Source organism: Hyla sarda, chromosome 10, assembly GCF_029499605.1.
Source record: "Hyla sarda isolate aHylSar1 chromosome 10, aHylSar1.hap1, whole genome shotgun sequence".
Taxonomy (NCBI): domain Eukaryota; kingdom Metazoa; phylum Chordata; class Amphibia; order Anura; family Hylidae; genus Hyla; species Hyla sarda.
The window spans coordinates 14,656,997-14,679,575 of record NC_079198.1 but is presented as its reverse complement, the minus strand read 5'-3'; the positions used below and the strand labels follow the sequence as shown (position 1 = coordinate 14,679,575).

At 47.1% G+C, this 22,579-nt stretch overlaps 2 protein-coding genes across 9 annotated transcripts in view; one reads left to right on the top strand and one right to left on the bottom strand.

Annotated features, from left to right (window-relative positions):
* LOC130293457 (guanylate-binding protein 1-like) overlaps positions 1-12,782 on the bottom strand; it is a 228,087-nt gene extending 215,305 nt beyond the window's left edge. For 2 of the 8 annotated variants that reach the window (XM_056542145.1, XM_056542144.1), the window contains exons 1-2: positions 12,185-12,321; positions 11,044-11,159 (exon numbers count right to left, since the gene is read on the bottom strand). Coding sequence is in view for 1 of the 8 variants with exons in the window: in XM_056542141.1 (XP_056398116.1) it covers positions 6,758-6,831 (74 nt within the window). In the remaining 7 variants the exon portion in view is untranslated. Of the gene's footprint in view, positions 1-6,757; positions 6,940-11,043; positions 11,160-12,184; positions 12,322-12,511 lie in introns of those variants that run through there. The other 6 variants (XM_056542141.1, XM_056542149.1, XM_056542147.1 and 3 more) reach the window with 6 other exon arrangements.
* On the top strand, positions 12,328-22,142 carry RPS19 (ribosomal protein S19). Its single transcript, XM_056542151.1, has 6 exons — positions 12,328-12,411; positions 16,584-16,654; positions 16,837-16,937; positions 18,439-18,622; positions 19,489-19,543; positions 22,074-22,142. The coding sequence occupies exons 2-6, from the start codon at positions 16,584-16,586 to the stop codon at positions 22,098-22,100; spliced, it is 438 nt and encodes a 145-aa protein (XP_056398126.1). The 5' UTR covers positions 12,328-12,411; the 3' UTR covers positions 22,101-22,142.
* The last annotated feature ends 437 nt before the right edge of the window (positions 22,143-22,579 follow it).

The following is a 22,579-nucleotide window of genomic DNA, read 5'->3' as shown; positions in this document are numbered from 1 at the left end:
AAATTAAAGGGATACTCCACCCCTAGACAATTTATCCTCTATCCAAAGGATAGGAGATAATATGTCTGATTGCGGGGGTCCCGCCGCTGGGGACCCCTGGGATCTCGGCTGCAGCACGCCGCTGTCATTACTGCACAGAGCTAACCTGCTCCATGCGTAATGACGGGAAATACAAGGGCCGGAGCAACGTGACATCATGGCCCGTCCCCTCAATACAAGTCTATGGGAGGGGTGTGGCGGCCATCACACCCTCCTCCCATAGAAATGCATTAAGGAGCGGGCCGTGAAGTCACGAGGGGGCGGGGCCGTGACGTCACAATGTTCTGGCCCCTGTATGGCCCGTCATTATGCACGGAGCGAGTTAGCTCTGTGCAGTAATGACAGCGGGGTGCTGCAGCAGAGATCCCGGGGGTCCCAAGCGGCGGGACCCCCGCGATCAGACATCTGATCCCCTATCCTTTGGATAGGGGATAAGATGTCTAGGGGCGGAATACTCCTTTAATCACAGAATGTCTTGTTACTAAACAATCTGTTGGGGAACCCAGAAGTAAGTGTTGAGTTTCCCCACAGCTCCACCATACAAGTTTTCCTATATTAATGGAGAGAGAAGGGCTAAGGATATAGGGGCCCCATACATTTTAGACAGTCCTGCCAAAGTTGGAGGCCAACTTTTGACTAGTGTATGGGGACCTTAAAAAAGTACGTACTGTGGCCTTTTGTCTTAGGTTGGTTCCACAAGGCTACTTTTAAAGGCTGATTGATTGTCCAATATGGTCAACAGTAGACTATGGCTAGAATTACATCAACTTCTACCAGATTTTCAATATGTTTTTTATCTACCTCCATAAGAAAGAAAATTGTGTCTGTTCCCACTTAATGTGTACTGTACTGACGCCCCCTCTCATAGACTTGCATTGGGGGGCATGGCTGTGACGTCACGAGCGGGGGCTTGACCGTGACGTCACATGCCTCTGCCGCACATTGCCAGTCATCAGGCAAGTTCGCTCCATGCACCGGATTCTGGGGTGCCACAGCCAAGATCGCGCCGTGGGACCCCCGCGATCAGACATCTTACGCCCTATCCTTTGTATAGGGGTCAAGATGTCTAGGGGTGGAGTACCCTTTTAAAGCGGACCTGTCAGCAGGTCAGCTGCAAAAGAGCTAATTTGCATTATTTTTCCCATGGAGCATTGCCTGTAAGATTTCATACATGGCTGGATTCCATCAATGACAAACAGTACCTGCCAGGGCAGTAGATTTTCGGGAAAGGTAAGCAGGTAGGTTTAATTTAAGGAGAAGAAAGAAAACAACCTTTAAACTTTATATTTATGTAGTTAGTCTCTTTGATTAGACAATGTTTAGATGGATCACAATTTACTGCCGTAACTTGGAACATTACATAATATCTAGGTCCCCAAAATGATGCTTGGCTTTTGTCTTCCAGCTACATGGTGTACCTAACAAATCGGCGTTTAGTCCTGGCAGTTCTGGTGTGCCTATTCCTTTCTTGTCTCATTGGCTTGTCTCCGATGATGGGATGGAACCAGTTCCAGCAATATGTGGGCAGCAATAAATCTCACACTGCTTCCGAAAGATCTTCCTTTGGTTTTGAGAGGTCCATTGTTATTTATCCAGAACCTTTCCGACCAAGAGACCTTTCCAAGGCCTACTTCAGCCACAGCGTACCCACTAATGGTAGTAATCTCGAAGGCAACCATCTAGGCTGCTGCTCCCTGACTGCTGTGTTCAGTCCTGAGTACCTTGTCTACTTTGTGTTTTTTGGGTGTACTCTGCTGCCCTTACTGATCATGTTGACCATTTACGGTGACATCTTCGGAGTGGTTCGAGGGCACCTGAGGTCTTCTAAGAAACGGGAGGCCCACATGGCATGGACTCTACTGCTCCTAGTGGGCATTTTCTGCTTATGCTGGATTCCACTCAACGCCATTAACAGCCTCAGACTCTTGTGTCAGTCTTGCACCCTCCCAGTATCTCTTATCCGTCTAGCTGTGCTCTTCTCACACTTCAATTCCTTTGCAAACCCTTTGGTTTACGCCATGAGAAAGAAGAAATTTGGCATGGCCCTCAGATCAGTGGCTCTTCGTATTGTACACTGTTGTCTGTCACCAAAACTTGTGTTTCGGAATCACAAGATTTACCCAGAAGATATTTAACCTGAAAACATTCTCAGGTTGATTCGTTATTCTTCAAAAAAATAGGAAGGGCACTACTTTGAAGTTCCATATTCTGTTGTTTGTTATGGTTTCTATTCAGACATATAAGACATGTTCGCTCATATCAGGCTCTTTTCATTGCATGTTTTCATAGCATGTTTTTATTGGACGCCCACATCTCAAAAACATGAAGTCCTTTTTGACGTATCTATTTAACAGATGCATAGGTTTCTATTGTAAAACGTGTGTCCAAAATGTCTCAGAGAGTTACTGGACTGACAAAAATATAGTGTAAACGGGGCCTTGGACAACGGGGGATGGAGTAAAATTATTTATACAGGTTTTTAGTGTTATACATAGCAGATGGGGGCCATCATAATACATTTTTTGGGTAACAGTGACTTAAAATGCTTTTTACATGTCAGAGACATATTAAAAGTTTGGGGTGTGGTTGTTCAGACCCCCACACATTGCTAGAACAAGGCGAGAGATCGCTCAGCTGAGCACTTTTCTCCCTGTCTCATTCGTCACTTACTCCACAGTAAATCTATGGAGCCCATCCTGTAGATCAACAAGCGAGATGGGAAGGGAAGTGCTTAGCTGAGAGCTTCTCCTGCCTTGTTCTAGCAATGGGTGGGGTCCAAACACCCAGACCCAGACGGATCTAAGCTTTTAACATGTCTCTTTGCAATATCAAAACTTTTTCAAAGTTCAAATTGAGGTACTTTAAAATGCAGCCACTTCATTACGGTTCTAGTTTTTCCACACAAGAGAAAGGCCTAGGACGGAATTTATGTGTAAATCAAGTTCTTTTACCACCATTTTCCTAGACGTATGTCATTGTGTATTTCCCCCACATTTAACAAAGAGGTGCATGTTCTTCATAAACAGCAAAGTACCATAGATGTAGACAAGTCTCTGAATTGTTTCGTGCTGGTGTGAGAACATTTTTTAGTTCTTGTGGAAAAATTTTACAACAATTTAAAAAAAGTTACAGCTAATAAATCACAGACCACTGCAAAATTCTCACCGAGCCGCATTTTATTCAAGTTGTTTAAAAAAAATCTAAAGTCTAAATGAGTTTTGACTACTAAAGTTTATCCCAAGAGTTCCCAGGGATAATAGAATCAATCTCAATCCACCTCAGGGACTAGTTCCCTTCAGCTAGGGATCCCCCCCCCCCCCCTATAAAATGTCTTGTTTTATTCCAACATTTTGGCTGGGTTCACACTATGGAATTTCAGAGTAGAATTCCGTTTAAAATTCTGCTTGGAAATTTCGATGCAGCCGAGTCCCATTGCTGGCTAGAGTTTTCGAGGTGGACTTTGCATTCAATGTTCTGGCGGATTTCTGCTACTCATATATTGACGTCTATGGGGACAGCAATGCCCAAGTGGTCCTAGCTGGCCCCACTGGGAATCTCCAGCCAGATTCTGTCCAGTTTGAAATTCCGAAATGTAAATCCAGCCTTTAGAGAGTACCTGTCACCAAACTAAACTTTTAATATATTGTTCCTTATGTAATTATAAGACACTTTGCTATTTAATTGCTGTTAAAATTCTCAACCTTTATACGTTATTAATATGATTGAAAAAACAGCCACTAGGTGACTCTGTTCTATTCCCTACGCAAGTCAAACAATAAGTTTGGTCTCCTCCCAGCCTGACAGGAGACCAAACTCAGTGCGTGCGGGGCTTGGAGAAAGGTGTGGCCATTCGCTGTCCGGGCATGCAGGGAGTTGCAATTTGGCAACATTTGGAGGTGCACAGTTTGGAGACCACTGTAGTACGCCATAATTCAGTGGTCATTATGTCTTTAACCCTTAAATGGGCACTATCACCAACTTTTTTTTGGTGATATGTCGTAGTATTTATGCAATACAACATATCTCTAATATACGGTAGTTTCATTATGTAAATTTTTTATTAATATGGTGTAATTCACGTTTGAAAACCAGCCACTAGGGGTCTCCCTCCTAGTGGCCGGCTGCAGCCTGGCGTAACGTCACGCCTGAATTCGGACCAATGCCAGCCGGGCAATCTGTCCGAATTCATTCAGCCTGTGCTCGCTCCCTGCCTGTCAATAAGACAGGCGGGAGCAAGCGACTGAGAGCGCATTGCCTCCCTGGCCTCATACGTCGGCCCCGCCTCCTGGCATATGCCGCTGCTGCCTCAGGAAGGACTCAGCACAGCACTTGGGTATGTCTGTTTTGGGTGGGGGTGGGGGCATTTTAGCGCCGCGGCCATAACAAATGTATTGCTTTCAGCGGGGGGGGGGTTCATAGAGCCGCGGGCATAACAAATTTATTGCTTTCAGCGGGGGGGGGGGGGGGTTGCATTGCGCTGTGGCCATAACAAATGTATTGTTTTAATCGGGGGGTAGCGCTGGAGCCATAACAAGTGTATTGTTTTCAGCGGGGCGGGGGTAGCGCCGCGGCCATAACAAAGTTATTGTATTCATCACAGGGTGCCTCCAGTTGTTTCAACACTACAACTCCCAGCATGACAGCCAATAGATGTCAGGGCAAACTGGGAGTTGTTGTGGTGAAACAGCTGGAGGCCCCCTCTATAGGTGAACTAAGGGCGGAAGTCGGCCCCAGCAGGCATCAGTGACATCGTGCCTGCTGGGGAAGTCTGCCTGGTAAGTGAGCACACTACCAGGAAGACAAAAAGACATTTCTAAAATAGTTTTTTTTAAAAATGTAAAGGCAGGGAGGGGGTTAGGGATAGATGGGCAATAGGCAGGGACAGAAAAAAAAAAGGATGGTGGGAGCTACTCTTTAACTAGACTCTTGAGGCCAAATCACATATGACACGTAGATCTGTATACCCTCCTATCTCAGCTCATCCCCACAATGGAGTAATCTCCTGCAGATTATCACCAGGGCCGACATGGATTTACACAGCCTCGAGCAGATGTTTCCTCGTTTTCGCACCATTAAATCTGTCAGAAATTTTAGATGATAACGTTGCAAAGAAACCTGAAATAATCTATAAACTATGACAATACTGCGACCCTGAGGAGGAGATATAAGAGAATACAGAATACTGCATGTATGATCCATATACAAGAAAGCATTCCCCTTTTTGCCCAAACCATGCATACTCACTATCACTAGTCGTACAGCGATATTTATTTTACTCCAGTACAGCTGCATCTATGTGTTTTATTACTGTAACTAGGTCATGTGATCTCCTTGTCTGACTCTCACATTGCTTAATATTAAGTCCTGGGTCAGCTGACTTCCTGTGACCTACAGAATGGCACCATCACCTTTTAGATCCCTCCTGCTAGCTCCCAGACCTCTCCCCTGCTGCTGTATACTGCTGCTGCTATATATATAGTAGTTATACACCTCCCCTCAAGTTCCATCTGTATACTGCTGCAATCTCTATGGAATCAGGATATATAGTAGTTATACACCTCCCCTCAAGTTCCATCTGTATACTGCTGCAATCTCTATGGAATCATAGAGCAGTGCTTCTCAAATAGTGGGGAGCGGGGGGGGGGGCACGAGGCTCCGTAAAGGGGGGCTCGTTTGGCCTCGGCAAATATTCACTCGCAAGCGGCGTCCCACACGGCGTTGGTTGCCTAGCAACTCTACGGCTGGAGAGAGGGAGCAGCGCGGAGCGATCACTGGAGATTGTCCCAGCGCAGCCCCAGTAGCAGCCCGACGCGGAGGACCACGTGACCGCCAACGCACGTGACACATGCAGAGGACCTGTGGAGACATAGAGGAATCAATACGCCGGTTCCTAGTGCCACTCACAGAGGAGAAAGAGCAGGACGCCGGCATGTCACCAAGGCAGAGTCGCCAAGAGGAGGTAGGACAAACACAAAATCTGATAATAAAACTGAAAAGGGGAAAAGAAATAGTAACCAGGGGATGGAGGAGGAAAAAGTATACGAACTAGAAGACAGTACCCTGGATCAAAAGGAGGAGGGGGTAGGTGCAAAAAGACGCTCTGCAGGTAAAGTTACTAAGCCCTGAAGGTAACCTAGATAAAAAAAAGGGCATAATAGCAGGAATGCAGGAGTGGAAGGGGTACAAAGCACACCGCAGGAGGATACCAATAATAAGGGTCAATATCCATTACAGGAGCCGCAAGTAGATACGACCCCCCCCCCCAAACAATAGACCACCCCCAGGTTAAGCTAATAAAGCTATTCCTTGTTGTAAATTGATCCACATTTCTTTCTTTTTTTATTCTCATATACATTAATAAGGATACAGTGTTATGCAGAGGTGTACTTATAACAATTTTATAGACAAATGATACTATTTACAGTCGCGCGGGGGGGGCGCGCAAAATTTTTTCCTCTTCCTAGGGGGGCATGACAGAAAATAATTGAGAAGCACTGGCTTAGAGCAAAGAGGGACAAGCCACACCTCCCATTCACACCCCTAACCACGCCCTCAGCCACACCCCTAATAACACCCAATTCAAACCACTTTAAGGGTAGGGTCATACGTAACGGATCCACAGCATATTTTACTCTGTGGATCCGCCGGTGACTCGACCATTAGTGTGCCTCCTGCAGTGGCCGAAAACCCATTTGATCCCCTCACCCCGCCCCCTGGCCTGCTCGCAGAGGCAATCCGCTGCTCCAAGCAGCCACACTGGGGTCCTGCGAGTCGTCGAGTGCACTCAGACATGGCGGTGTAGTAGCATGCAGCTGTATTCTTTCCCTCATTGATTCATTAATGTCCAAGCAATATTGCTGGGCTTATCAGCACGTGGGAACACGGCCTCCAAGTGTTTTTCTATTAAAAAAGTCAAAAATATATATATTTTCACCAGCTTCACCTATCACCATTTACATCTCTGCACACAATCTATACTCTGCAAGATAGTCAATTACAGGTATTTATCTTGTACATAATATTTACAGTTATTTATATCTGATGTAACAGTGCACCAGGATATATCATTTTCAGGTTTTTGTTTTTTTCTGGTACAATTGGAATTTTTACTATATTCCATAGCTCAATTGGTTCCTATCACAGCACAAGTGTGTGTGTTTGTATATATATATATATAAATACATTTGAAAATACTTGTTTTGTGTGAAATATAAGGGTCACACTATACACCACTGCGGAAGTGAGAACCTCCAGTACCTCCCAATCCACTTCAGGCGCGCAGGTGTATATCGCCAGCTCCGTCTGAAGATAACGTTATATATTTATTTTTCTATTCTGCTGTACACTTACTACACTTGTTGATTATAAAGGCTTTACACACATACACATATTTGCATACATACAGTACATTAAATATATACATTACAGCCATATACACACACTGCATTCACATACACTTACTTTCATGTAGTATAGCTGGATTCTAGGTGTCAGTGGGAAGGGGAGACCAAAAGTTCAGGGCACCGCAGGATGGGCACACTGTGGAGTCTCCAGTAGGTGCAGGATAGGTACATTGTGGAGTCTCCAGTAGGTGCAGGATGGGCACACTGTGGAGTCTCCAGTAGGTGCAGGATAGGTACATTGTGGAGTCTCCAGTAGGTGCAGGATGGGCACACTGTGGAGTCTCCAGTAGGTGCAGGATAGGTACATTGTGGAGTCTCCAGTAGGTGCAGGATGGGTACACTGTGGAGTCTCCAGTAGGTGCAGGATAGGTACATTGTGGAGTCTCCAGTAGGTGCAGGATGGGCACACTGTGGAGTCTCCAGTAGGTGCAGGATGGGCACACTGTGGAGTCTACAGTAGGTGCAGGATGGGCACACTGTGGAGTCTCCAGTAGATGCAGGATGGGCACACTGTGGAGTCTCCAGTAGGTGCAGGATGGGCACACTGTGGAGCCTCCAGTAGGTGCAGGATGGGCACACTGTGGAGCCTCCGGTAGGTGCAGGATGGGCACACTGTGGAGTATCCAGTAGGTGCAGGATGGGCACACTGTGGAGTATCCAGTAGGTGCAGTATGGGCACACTGTGGAGCCTCCGGTAGGTGCAGGATGGGCACACTGTGGAGTCTCCAGTAGGTGCAGGATGGGCACACTGTGGAGCCTTCAGTAGGTGCAGGATGGGTACACTGTGGAGCCTCCAGTAGGTGCAGGATGAGCACACTGTGGAGCCTCCAGTAGGTGCAGGATGGGCACACTGTGGAGCCTCCAGTAGATGCAGGATGGGCACACTGTGGAGTCTACAGTAGGTGCAGGATGGGCACACTGTGGAGTCTACATTAGGTGCAGGATGGGCACACTGTGGAGCCTCCAGTAGGTGCAGGATGGGCACACTGTGGAGTCTCCAGTAGATGCAGGATGGGCACACTGTGGAGTCTACAGTAGGTGCAGGATGGGCACACTGTGGAGCCTCCAGTAGATGCAGGATGGGCACACTGTGGAGTCTACAGTAGGTGCAGGATGGGCACACTGTGGAGTCTCCAGTAGATGCAGGATGGGCACACTGTGGAGCCTCGAGTAGGTGCAGGATGGGCACACTGTGGAGCCTCGAGTAGGTGCAGGATGGGCACACTGTGGAGCCTCCAGTAGGTGCAGGATGGGCACACTGTGGAGCCTCCAGTAGGTGCAGGATGGGCACACTGTGGAGCCTCCAGTAGGTGCAGGATGGGCACACTGTGGAGTCTCCAGTTGGTGCAGGATGGGCACACTGTGGAGCCTCCAGTAGGTGCAGGATGGGCACACTGTGGAGCCTCCAGTAGATGCAGGATGGGCACACTGTGGAGCCTCCAGTAGATGCAGGATGGGCACACTGTGGAGCCTCCAGTAGATGCAGGATGGGCACACTGTGAAGCCTCCAGTAGGTGCAGGATGGGCACACTGTGGAGTCTCCAGTAGATGCAGGATGGGCACACTGTGGAGTCTCCAGTAGATGCAGGATGGGCACACTGTGGAGCCTCCAGTTGGTGAAGGATGGGCACACCGTGGAGCCGTCAGTAGGTGAAGGAGGGGCACACTGTGGAGCCTCCAGTAGGTGCAGGATAGGCACACTGTGGAGTCTCCAGTAGGTGCAGGATGGGCACACTGTGGAGCCTCCAGTAGGCGCAAGATGCGCACACCGTGGAGCCTCCAGTAGGTGCAGGATGGGCACACTGTGGAGCCTCCAATAGGTGCAGGATGAGCACACTGTGGAGCCTCCAGTAGGTGCAGGATGGGCACACTGTGGAGCCTCCAGTAGGTGCAGGATGGGCACACTGTGGAGTCTCCAGTAGGCGCAGGATGGGCAAACTGTGGAGCTTCCAGTAGGTGCAGGATGGGCACACTGTGGAGTCTCCAGTAGGCGCAGGATGGCCACACTGTGGAGTCTACAGTAGGTGCAGAATGGGCACACTGTGGAGTCTCCAGTAGGCGCAGGATGGGCACACTGTGGAGTCTCCAGTAGGCGCAGGATGGGCACACTGTGGAGCCTCCAGTAGGTGCAGGATGAGCACACTGTGGAGCCTCCAGTAGATGCAGGATGGGCACACTGTGGAGCCTCCAGTAGGTGCAGGATGGGCACACTGTGGAGTCTCCAGTAGGCGCAGGATGGGCACACTGTGGAGCCTCCAGTAGGTGCAGGATGGGCACACTGTGGAGCCGTCAGTAGGCGCAGGATAGGCACACTGTGGAGCCTTCAGTAGGTGCAGGATGGGCACACTGTGGAGCCTCCAGTAGGTGCAGGATGGGCACACTGTGGAGCCGTCAGTAGGCGCAGGATGGGCACACTGTGGAGCCTTCAGTAGGTGCAGGATGGGCACACTGTGGAGCCTCCAGTAGGTGCAGGATGGGCACACTGTGGAGCCTCCAGTAGGTGCAGGATGGGCACACTGCGGAGCCTCCAGTAGGTGCAGGATGGGCACACTGCGGAGCCTCCAGTAGGTGCAGGATGGGCACACTGTGGAGCCTCCAGTAGGTGCAGGATGGGCACACTGTGGAGCCTCCAGTAGGTGCAGGATGGGCACACTGCGGAGCCTCCAGTAGGTGCAGGATGGGCACACTGTGGAGCCCTTCTCTCTCTCTCTCTCTCTCTCTCTCTATGTCCCGGAAAAGATTCTGACTAAGGAGCAATTTCCTGTTACACAGCTCCAGCAGGTCAGAGGAAGGAGGATGCTGCTGAGGGGACCTGTAGACATTTGGCCCGGGCCCCTGCTGCCTCCTGTACTACCCTGTACTACCCAGACTCCTAGTTGCGGCATCGGAGCACACAGCCGAACACTAGAGGCCCTGGTGTACTGGTGGTGCTGCTTCCTGATTGATCACTGAACGATCATGTGACCTGCCTCCCTCTCTCTGTGAGTAACGTGTTGTGGTTCTTTGCAGCAGCCTCTAAATTAAACTTCCCAGCTCTGCAGTGTTTGCTTGTAGAGCCGGAAAGTTTAATTCAGAATAAAGCCGGATCCGGGACGGTTGGGAGATATGCCTCAAGCTCTATCTGTATACTGCTGCTCTCTCTATGGGATCAGTATATATATATATATATATATATATATATATATATATATATATATTAATTATACACCTCCCCTCAAGTTCCATCTGTATACTGCCGCTATTTCTATGGGATCAGTATATAGTAGTTATACATTTCCCCTTCAGCTCTGTCTATATACTGCTGCTATATCTATGGGATCAGGATACATAGTAGTTATACCCCTCCAGCTCTATCTGTATACTGCTGCTGTCTCTATAGGATCAGGATATATAGTAGTATATACTTTCCCTGAGGCTGTTTTCACATAGGTTTGTATTGTGCTGCATTTTTTTTCATCTTTCCCATGAACCCAAAATCATGGGGGAAAAAAATGCTATTTTACCACAATTATGTAATTAAACCAAATTACCTCATTGCATAATTTATCTAGAAACACACTAATAAAATACATTAAAACTGCACATAATAATGTGAACTGACCTCAACTCACTTATGAGTCTTAGCCGTTTATGCTTCTGGTTTCTCGTGTCTTAGGTGATTAGGTTGGTCTCATTGGGAGAATTGCAGTGATGACCCTCTTGCTGCAAAGCCAGATACTTCATGGGAAATATAGGCAGCTTTATGAAATAATGTTATCAATGGAATTGCAATCATTATACTCATGCCTGCCACATCATATAAAACAGGTAAGCACAAGGCAAACACAAGAACCTCTACATTATTCTCTAATAACCTATTATAAACTATATGCAAACTATATAAACAAAAAACCCAGAGTTCTTCTTAAAGGAGTAGTCCAGTGGTGACTCAGTGGTTTACAACTTATCCCCTATCTTAAGGATAGGGGATAAGTTGCAGATCGCGGGGGGTCCGACCCCTGGGGCCCCCCGCGATCTCCTGTACGGAGCCCCGACAGCCCGCGGGAAGGGGGCGTGTCGACCTCCGCATGAAGCGGCGGCTGACACGCCCCCTCCTTACCACTATATGGCAGAGCCGAAGCGCTGCCTTCGGCAATCTCCGGCTCTGCCATTGAGATGTATTGAGGGGGCGTGGCGGCCGCCGCCTCGTGCGGGGGTCGACACCCGCTGTCTCGGCAGAGAGCCGGGGCCCCGTACAAAGAGATCGCGGGGGGCCCCAGCGGTCGGACCCCCCGCGATCTCAAACTTATCCCCTATCCTTAGGATAGGGGATAACTTTTTAACTACTGGACTACCCCTTTAATAAAAAGGTTCTGCTTTTTTTTTTCAAGAAACAGCACCACTTTTATCTAGAGGCTGTGTCTGGTATTGCAAGGTCTGTGGATGGGCGAGGAGGAAAAGCGAAAACGCAAAAATGAAAAATTCCAGCGTCCTCAACCTCACGACCATTGTTTCCCAACCAGGGTGCCTCCAGCTGTTGCAAAACTACAACTCCCAGCATGCCCGGACAGCCTTCGGCTGTCCGGGGATGCTGGGAGTTGTAGTTTTGCAACAGCTGGAGGCATCCTGGTTGGGAAACACTGGTTTATGGTAAAAACCCCAACCACATTTGAGCCCTAAGACCCAACTGGTATGAATGCTTTTTATTATAATCGCAAAACTATTGCTCTAAAAGCATTAAAGATTAAAAAATGAAGACTCACGTCACGTCACGTTACGCAACCAGGTGACCCTCACACAGAAAGCAACGTGCAGCGTTCCAGCTCACATCGAGGCTTGGCACGCCTTAGCCCCGCCCCCTGCACGCATCACGTTGTCCAATCGGGCGCCACGCTGCCTCAAGGAGGCGTGACGTTACGCCGCTCCCCCTTCTTCAGCGCCTGGGAGACCCCGTTTACTCCTTTTTCCTTCTCGGCTCTACAGAGAGAAGGTGAGTGCGGCCTGCAGCGCTCCGGAACCGCGATTTTTGTTTTGTTTCGAGGTCGGGGTGATACGCGGTTTTCGGTCGGGTGTCAGGGCCGTGCTTATACCGTGGGGACAGCGCGGTTTCTGGCCGTGTAGTCCTAACGAGGACCCGGCTGGGGGCCTTAGGCCGCTGCGTTTCCTGCTGACTGTATCCGGCTATGGGTGACTCAACCGCGGCGTGTTCATGAGGACTAGTAGCATAGGCTCGTGTGTGTCTACCGGAGAGTGAGGCCGCGGTCTCCCGCCTATAGTTGATGTATAGGCCGGTCACGTGTCCTCTTCATGGGGACTATATACCCAAGCACATGCTACGGGGGCCCCGCACCCTCCTATCAGGGGCTTCTAATATACATTATATAGAAGTGAGATATATATATATATATATATATATATATATATATATTTATTTCACTGTCACATTGTAGAGCAGTGTTCCCCCAACCAGGGTGCCTCCAGCTGTTCCAAAACTACAACCCCCAGCAGACAGCCAATGGCTGTCTGGGCATGCTGGGAGTTGTAGTTTTGAAACAGCTGGAGGCACCCTGGTTGGGGAAACAATGTTGTAGAGTGTTTACTTTTGTGGTGATTATTTGTAAGGTGCAGTGCACCCTATGGCAACCTTTTCCCATAATACAGAGTGGGTATATAGGGATCTGATGGTTTCTACTAGGGCTGGGCGGTGTATATATACCGGTTCAGACCGAATACCAACATTTTTGTGCTGCACGATATGAATTTTAACCCATACCGCAATACCGGATTGGCCCCTCCCCCACAGGAATGAATGAATTAGCCCAGTCCCCATCGGGGTAAATACTCGCATGTCACCCGCAAGTGCTGCCCTCCTCTTTGTTGCCGGCGCTGACACACTCTCTACCAGTGGTCTTCAACCTGCGGACCTCCAGATGTTGCAAAACTACAACTCTCAGCATGCATGCTGGTAGTTGTAGTTTTGCAACATCTGGAGGTCTGCAGGTCAAAGACCACTGCTCTATACTGTGCGGTATCCCTATGCCCGGGCTGTAAAAAAAAAAAAAAAAAAAAAAAAAAAAAAAACTTTAACTCACCGTCCTACGTTCCCCTCGTTGATCCAGACCAGCTTCATGGGGACTGGAACGTTGGCCAGCGGTCAGCCTATCACCGGCCGCAGCGATGTCCCGCCTCAGCCAGTGATAGGTTGAGCGCACTGTCATGTAAGAAGCCGGCCTGAGCTCCTTACATGACCTATCCCCGGCCAAGGAAGAACATCGCTGCGGCCGGTGATAGGCTGACTGCTGTCCGACGTTTGCTATGGGGATTTTCTCCTGCTCTGGACAGTTTTTGACATGGACAGAGGTGTCAGCAGAGAGCAGTGTGGTCAGACAGTAAATCCAGAAATAATTTTCTATGTATTATACAGCTGCTAAGTACTGGAAGGATTAAGAATTTTTTTTTTTTTTTTTTATAGAAGTAATTTACAAACTTGTTTAAAGGAGATCTGTAGTACTCTGAACTTTATCCCCTATCCGAAGGTTCGGCAGCCCATAGAGATACATGGAGGGGCGTGCCTGCTGCCCCGTCATGCAGGGACCGAGCACCCCCTTTCCTGTACATTGCTGCGGCATCGTACAGGGGATCGGACCCTCCGCGATCTAAAGCTCAGGGGATAAAGTTGAGAGCACTACAGATCTCCTTTAACTTTCTGGCACCAGTTGATTTAAAGTGTTCCACTTGAGTACCCCTTTAAGGGGTGGCACTGGGAAATAAACTTGATAGACACTTAGGGAGAGATTTATGAAAACCAGTGAAGAGGAAATGTTGCCCATAGCAACCAATCAGATCGCTTCTTTCATTTTGAGACTGGCCTCTGAAAAATGAAAGTAATCTGATTGGTTACTATGGGCAAATTGTCGACTTTTCCTCTATGTGGGTCTTAATAATTCTCCCTATCCTGTGAATAGGGGATCGTGGGAGAGACGACAGCTGGGACCCCTGTGATCTCTTGTGCGGGGCCCCCACCTTTCTTGATGAGCGCAAGTGACTGTCTGCTCAGCCAATCACTGGTGTCCTACCTGAGCCTGTGATTGGCTGAGTGGGCTGTCACGTGCCTGTCCAGGAAGGTGAGGACGTGTAAGTCCCCGAGATAACATACAGGACATTGTGGAGGGTCCCAGTGGTCGGACCCACCTCCACAATCTTTCTCTATCCTGTGGAGAAGTTTGACATGTTGTCCAGACGTGTCAGAAGTTCAGATCGCATCCGGTCTCGGTCCTGACACCAACCGTGATCGAGAATTATAAGCCGGTCAAGTACGAGGCTGCGCCTTCCATTCGCCAGTCACACCATCCAACCTTTTTATTCTATAGGTTTATGGCAGTGTTTCCCCAACCAGTGTGCCGCCAGGTGTGGCAAAACTACAACTCCCAGCATGACTGGACAGCCAAAGGCTGTCCAGGCATGCTGGGAGTAGTAGTTTTGCAACCCTTGGACTCACCCTGGTTGGGGAAACACTGGTTTATGGGCTGAAAGAGTCAAATTGGAATCACAGACAAGGAGTGAAGCACCCGCTTCGCCCAGCTTTATCCCAGGAGTAATGGCCAGTGCAAGGTCTACAGGTCATTCAAATGACATTAAAGGGGTACTCCGGTGGAATTTATTTATTTATTTATTACTATTTTTTAAATCAACTGGTGCCAGAAAGTTAAACCCATTTGTAAATTAAAATACATAGGGGAGGCGCCAATGTCCGGCACTGCTAGGGCACAATGTGCGGATGCAGGATGTAGTGGGCAACTTGTATGAGAACTGTATAGAGATGTAGGGTTGTGCCCTGGTTTAAAGTATACAGCAAATAATCCAAACTTCTCGATCCAAGGATATTGAAGAAAAACTGGCACTCGCCCGTCTTCTCTCTAATTTTCTTTCTTTATTGCAAAATACTCAGATAAAAAACGTAGATGGGGAGAGGGATCAACATGTGTGGGGGGGTACACAAACAGGCGACAGATTCTGTTTCACTCAGCTGGCGACCTTCCTCTGGCCATTTGTAAATGACTTCTATTAAAAAATATTTAGCCTTTCCAGTATTTTTTAGCAGCTGTATGCTACCGGGGAAATTCTTTTTTTCTTTTTGAATTTCTTTTTTGTCTTGTCCACAGTGCTCTCTGCTGACACCTGATGGCCCTGTCAGGAACTGTCCGGAGCAGGAGAAAATCCCCCATAGCAAACATATGCTGCTCTGAACAGTTCCTGACACGGACATCAGGTGTCAGCAGAGAGCACTGTGGACAAGACAAAGAAAGGAATTTCCTCTATCATACAGCTGCTAGTAAGTGCTGGAAGGATAAAGATTTTTAAATAGAAGTGATTCACATATCGGTTTAACTTTCTGGCACCAGTTGATTTAAAAAAAAAAAATATATATTTTCCACTGGAGTACCCCTTTTAATACTACTTCTACTAATGTTCTGTCCAGCTGGGGAGTTAGTGTATCATGCCATGCTGGGAGTTGTAGTTTTTACAACAGCCCAAATTCAGGTAAGAGATTACGGAGTTTGACAGGCAGACATCCCACAACTGCATATTGTGAAATAAAAATATATTAGGACATGGTGGGAGTGTTGGTACTGTGTAGAGATGGGCGAACTTACAGTAAATTCGATTCGTCACGAACTTCTCGGCTCGGCAGTTGATGACTTATCCTGAGTAAATTAGTTCAGCCTTCAGGTGCTCCGGTGGGCTGGAAAAGGTGGATACAGTTCTAGGAAAGAGTCTCCTAGGACTGTATCCACCTTTTCCAGCCCACCGGAGCACCTGAAGGCTGAACTAATTTATGCAGGAAAAGTCATCAACTGCCGAGCCGAGAAGTTCGTGACGAATCGAATTTACTGTAAGTTCGCTCATCTCTAGTATTGTGTTTTGGATATACAGTACTGAATTATGGCAGTGAACTCTGGGTGTGGCAGTTCAATCTTAGGGCATGCTGAGAGTTGTAGTTTTGTGATTTTAAGTGTTTTCTACCTGTAAAATCACAATTCTGCAGGGGATGCCGGTTGGACACTAAATTTTTATTATTTATATATATATATATATATTCATTTTTTATTTAAAAAAATAATTCTTATGATTTTTTTTTATTTTTTTTATTTCTCATCACAGATGCCTGGAGTCACAGTGAAAGACGTGAACCAGCAGGAGTTCGTCAGAGCCCTGGCTGCTTTCCTCAAGAAGTGAGTAGAAGTTGATGATATTCTATTGGGGTGTAGTCACACACCGTATCCGTTGTTGTAAAATCCGCAGGGGGGGGGGGGGGTCGTGTGTGTGTGTGTGTGTGTGTGTGTGTGTGTGTGTGTATAAACCCTTACAGCGTTATCTGTGCTTCTTGTGTATTGACGTCTATTTGTGTTTCTAGGTCTGGTAAACTAAAAGTCCCTGAATGGGTGGACACAGTGAAACTAGCGAAACACAAGGAGCTGGCACCGTACGATGAGAACTGGTTCTACACACGTGCCGGTAAGAGCCGTCAACTTCCTCCTCATTTCATGTACATATAAATGAACACGACATAAGCTATAGGAGGGGGAATGGCTATGTGAAATTTATACAGCCCCCTTCTAATTTCAAATGGCAAATTCCCCTTATTTCATATTATGAAAGGGGGTGGGATTTCACAATTTGTTACACTGCATAACCAAATCGCAATATTTACCTCCACAATCGCACATTTTCCCCAAATTGTGCAGCTCTACTTGGCAGATTCATATTGTGGGGGAATAAGCAGACAGTGGGGTCAGTGTTCAGCATTAACTCCTTGGAGACGGAGGGCGTACCTATACGCCCTCAGCCCACTCCCTTTCTAGAACGCGGGGCCACACCGCGGCCCCGTGTCATAGCGGGCTGGGACGCGTGGCTAATGGCGTGCCGCACTGATTGCGGTGCCGTGCGCCATTAACCCTTTAGATGCGGCGTTCAAAGTTGGACCCTGCGTCTAAAGTGAAAGTAAAGCACTGCCGGTTAGCTCAGGGAGCTGTTCGGGATCACTGCGGTGAAATCGCTGCATCCAGTACAGATTACAGGACAGCTGGAGGGTCCCTACCTACCTCCTCGCTGTCCAATCACCGAATGACTGCTCAGTGTCTGAGATCCAGGCATGAGCAGTCAAGCGGCAGAATCATCTATCACTGTTTTCCTATGAGAAACCAGTGATCAATGTAAAAGATCAGTGTGTGCAGTGTTATAGGCCCCTATGGGAAAAAAGATAATTTAACCCCTCCCCTAATAAGTCTGAATCACCCCCCTTTTCCCAATAAAAAAAACCTGTAAATAAAAACATGTGGTATCGCCGTGTGTGGAAATGTCCGAATTATAAAAATATATGGTTAATGATACTGCACGGTCAATGGCGTACGTGCAAAAAAGTCCAAAATAGTGCTTTTTTTTGGTCCAATTTTTTTTTTTTAGATTATGAAAAATGAATAGTGATCAAAAAGTCCAATCAATAAATAATTGGTACCATTAAAAACTTCAGATCACGGCGCAAAAAATGAGCCCTCATACCGACCCATACACGCGGGAAAAATAAGTTATAGGGGTCAGAAGATGACAATCTTAAGCGCATAAATTTTCCTGCATGTAGTTATGATTTTTTCCAGAAGTACGACAAAATCAAACCTATAGAAGTAGGGGATCATTTTAATCGTAGGTTACAAAATGGCATATTTTTTTTCTTCAATTTTGTCGCACAATGATTTTTTTTCGTTTCGCCGTAGATTTTTGGGTAAAATGACTAATGTCACTGCAAAGTAGAATTGGTGGTGCAAAAAATAAGCCTCATATGGATTTTTAGCTGCAAAATTGAAAGGTTTATGATTTTTAAAAGGGAAGGAAGAAAAAACCAAAATGCAAAACTGGAAAACCCTCCGTCCCCAAGGGGTTAAACAATGTTCTTGGTCTCCATCTTGGGGAACTGATTGGTTTGTCACATACGTCACTTACATAATTCTGTATGTTTCAGCTTCCACAGTCCGTCACTTATACCTCCGTGGTGGTGCCGGTGTAGGATCCATGACAAAGATCTATGGTGGGCGTCAGCGCAATGGTGTTATGCCAAGTCACTTCAGCTGCGGATCAAAGGGTGTAGCCAGGAAGGTCATGCAGGCACTGGAGGGCCTAAAAATGGTGGAGAAGGACCCCAATGGGTAAGTGTGACTGCATCTTTACAATATACTTGTACAAAGTGCTGACTTCATTAAATTTGTCACCGAAACAAGAGGTTACTGGGCAGCAATGGTCTTTAAAGTGGTTGCCCCACAAACACCCCTATCTACAGCCTGTACGCTGGAAAACACCTTGGATGGCAACTAGGGAGCCTCCAGCTGTTGCATAACTAGAACTCCCAGTTGTTGCCAAAAAGTTAGATTTGTAAATGTACTTCTATTTAAAAATTGTAATCCTTCCAGTACTTATACGTATGCTCAACAGGAAGTTGTGTAGTACTTTTCTGTCTGACTACAGTGCTCTCTGCTGACACCTCTGTCCATGTCGAACTGTCAAGTTCCTGACATGGACAGAGGTGGCAGCAGAGAGCACTGTGGTCAGACTGAAAAGAACTACACAACTTCCCGTGGATCATACAGCAGCTAAGTACTGGAAGAATTAAGATTTTTATATTGAAATTATTTACAAATCTTTCTTTCTGGCACCAGTTGATTTTAAAAAGGTTTTCCAGCAGCGTAACCCTTGTATGGAAGTCTGGCTGGCAGAGAATCGGGTTGTGGCTCCTAACTCTTTAGCCCATCGCTCTCGAGACAAATGTCACCTGCTGTCATACAGCTGAATAGACATGCGTGTTCCCTTTGGCGTTAACATTTCCGAAATGACTGCTTTCAGATTCAGTTAATAGTAGATGGTGGTGTTGATTTTCGGCTTATAAAAGGCGTACCAATTGAATGTTAAATATTACGATTCATTTTTGTGTAAATATGACAACTACGCCTTTTTATTGACAGTGAAGTTCACTGATTTTTGTATGAACTTTTATTTTTTTTTTTTTTTTGTCCCCTAGAGGTCGCAGACTCACTCCCCAGGGACAGAGAGACTTGGACAGAATCGCTGGACAGGTGAGATTTCATTGTCACACACAATCCTTGTTGTCACATGCAGGTGTTGTATGTATAACCTTGTATTGCTCCTGTACTTTTGTTGCATGTTTAGCACTAGAGATGAGCGAACTTACAGTAAATTTGATTCGTCACGAACTTCTCGGCTCGGCAGTTGATGACTTTTCCTGCATAAATGAGTTCAGCTTTCAGGTGCTCCCGTGGGCTGGAAAAGGTGGATACAGTCCTAGGAGACTCTTTCCTAGAACTGTATCCACCTTTTCCAGCCCACCGGAAAGCTGAACTAATTTATGCAGGAAAAGTCAGCAACCGCCGAGCTGAGAAGTTCGTGACGAATCAAATTTACTGTACGTTCGCTCATCTCTATTTAGCACCAATAGGACAGTCATGGGAGATCCATGAAGCCTTTCCTAATTTTCCGGGATGTGATATTGTCCTTGGTATTAATGTACAGTGATACAGCAGTGTTTCCTTTTTTTTAGATACTTGTTTGGTGCTAGTGCAACTTCATGTGCCCAACCTGATCAGTACCTGTGGGTCATCCATTGTAGTGATCAGTGTTTAACAGTGTGCCTCCAGCTGTTGCAAAACTACAGCTCCAGCATGCCCGGACAGCCGTTGGCTGTCCGGGCATGCTGGAAGTTGTAGTTTAGCAACAACTGGAGGTAAACTCTGCATTACACCCTAACAGAGTTCCCTGATGTGTCTCTCGACAAATGTTGCAAACTACATCTCCCATCATGTCCTGACAGCCTTCAAAATGCTGAGCGATGGCTCCTATCACAGCTTTTGGCTATACAGGCCTGATAGGGTCTGTAGTTTTTGCAACAACTTGACAGCCACAGGTTGGTAAACACTGGCCTAGCGCATGTTACATTTGTCATCTAGTAGGATGGGTGTAAGTTTGGAAACCCCTACAAGACTTGATCACTCGATTAACATGATTACTGCACCAGTGTTGTCTTCTCCAGGGACCTAAATTATACATAAGTGATGCAGAATACCTAATTAAGTGTCCGGTCATATAAAACAAACTCTTGACATGCCAGATCCACCCGATCAATCATCAGAGGATGTGGAGTGAAGTGCTTGGTTACGATGGCCCTTTACTCCCTGGCTGCAGTGATCTCTGACCTTGTTTACTAGATGGCTCCGTAGACTTAAAGGGTTACTCCGCTCTCCAGTGTCAGAACTCAATGTTCCGAACGCTAGGTGCGGGCTTCCTGCACTCCGGCCCCCTCTTGACATCACACCCCGCCCCATCAATGCAAGTCTATGGGAGGGGGCATGACGGCCATTGCACCCCCTTCCCATAGACTTTCATTAAGGGGGCGTGACGTCACAAGGGGACGGGTGTGAACATGGAAGACCGCACCTAGCATTCAGAACATTGAGTTCCGGACGCTGGGGAGCGGAGTAACCCTTTAAAATAGGACTGAATGGTAACTGTTGCAAGCCTGAAGGTGAACTTCTCATTCTATTCGGTTAAAGGGGCACTCCGCTGCACATCTTTTCCCCCGCAATTTGTGGGCCAACAGCTGCGGCATCCGGAGCACGGGAGCTTGCAGCTTCTGCGTTCATGACGCCACGCCTCCTCCATTCGTGTCTGAGAGGGGGCGGGACTGCCTGCATCGTTGGGCATGGAGTGGAGTTCGCTCTATGACCTGAATGACAGGGGTGCCGGCCCCCGCGATCTAACATCTTATACCCTATCCTTTTGGATAGGGGATAAGATGTGTGCAGTGGAGTACCCCTTTAAGGGTCTTAGCACGGAGATCGCGGACGAAACTTCTGACATCAAGCACGTGGCTGCAAGCTTCACTCCCAGCTCTGAGCCGGTCTCCTGCATTCAGGATCTGTAACATGTCGCGTTTCTTATATTGACAGCAAGGCTATGTTCATACGGAGGAATTTCCATGCAGAATTTCACTGAATTCTGTCCAAATTTACTGTACATTGATTTCAATTGTAATTTGCAATCTCATTCAGACAATGCAATTTCCATGTTGAAAATTCTGGAAAAATATATAGACCAGTCTTATATTTTGGGGAATTCTGTGGTTGATCCCCATTGCAGTCAATAGGGCTTGAATTTTTGAAGTTCTGAGAACGCAAACTCCGTACAAAAACTGCGGAAACTCAGCCGTGTGAACAATTCCTTATACTTTAAAGGGGTACTTCACTGCTCAGCGTTTGGAATAAACTGTTCCTAACGCAGGAGCCGGGAGCTTGTGACATCATAGCCACACCCCCTCATGACATCACGCCCCCCTTCCCATTGACTTGCATTGAGGGGGCGTAGCTATGCGGTCACAAGCTGCTGGCTCCAGCGTTCCGAACAGACTGTTCCAAACGCTGAGCAGCAGAGTACCTCTTTAAAGTGACATATTCTGTGCATGCCGCACAGTCACATGTTAGATGATCACGTCCTCTTACGCTCCCAGACCCCATCGTGTTCTCGGTCATACGTGTTTTTCTCATTAGTGCTCTTTTCTGTAGTTGCTGATCTTTGGATATTTTCTCTCCTCAGGTTGCAGCTGCCAACAAGAAACATTAAGTCTATTTGTTATAATAAATTGTTCTGTTCCAAAACTGAAAAGGCGTGAAGTTTTTTTTTATTTATTTTCATGTAAAATTCACACAAAGGGTCTGAGCGCAAGTTTCTTGATGCGATCCAGGTGGATCTATGCATGTAAGGGGTATTTTCTTCTATAAGTGATAATACTAGGATAAGGATGACATTATATAGAGGTGGGTAAACTTATACAGTGGTCCCTCAACATATGATGGTAATCCGTTCCAAACGGAACATTGTTTGTTGAAACCATTGCATGTTGAGGGATCCGTGCAATGTAAAGTATAGGACAGTGGTCTTCAACCTGCGGACCTCCAGATGTTGCAAAACTACAACACCCAGCATGCCCGGACAGCTGTTAGCTGTCCGGGCATGCTGGGTGTTGTAGTTTTGCAATATCTGGAGGTCCGCAGGTTGAAGACCACTGGTAGAGGAAGCTGTACTCACCTGTCCCCACCGCT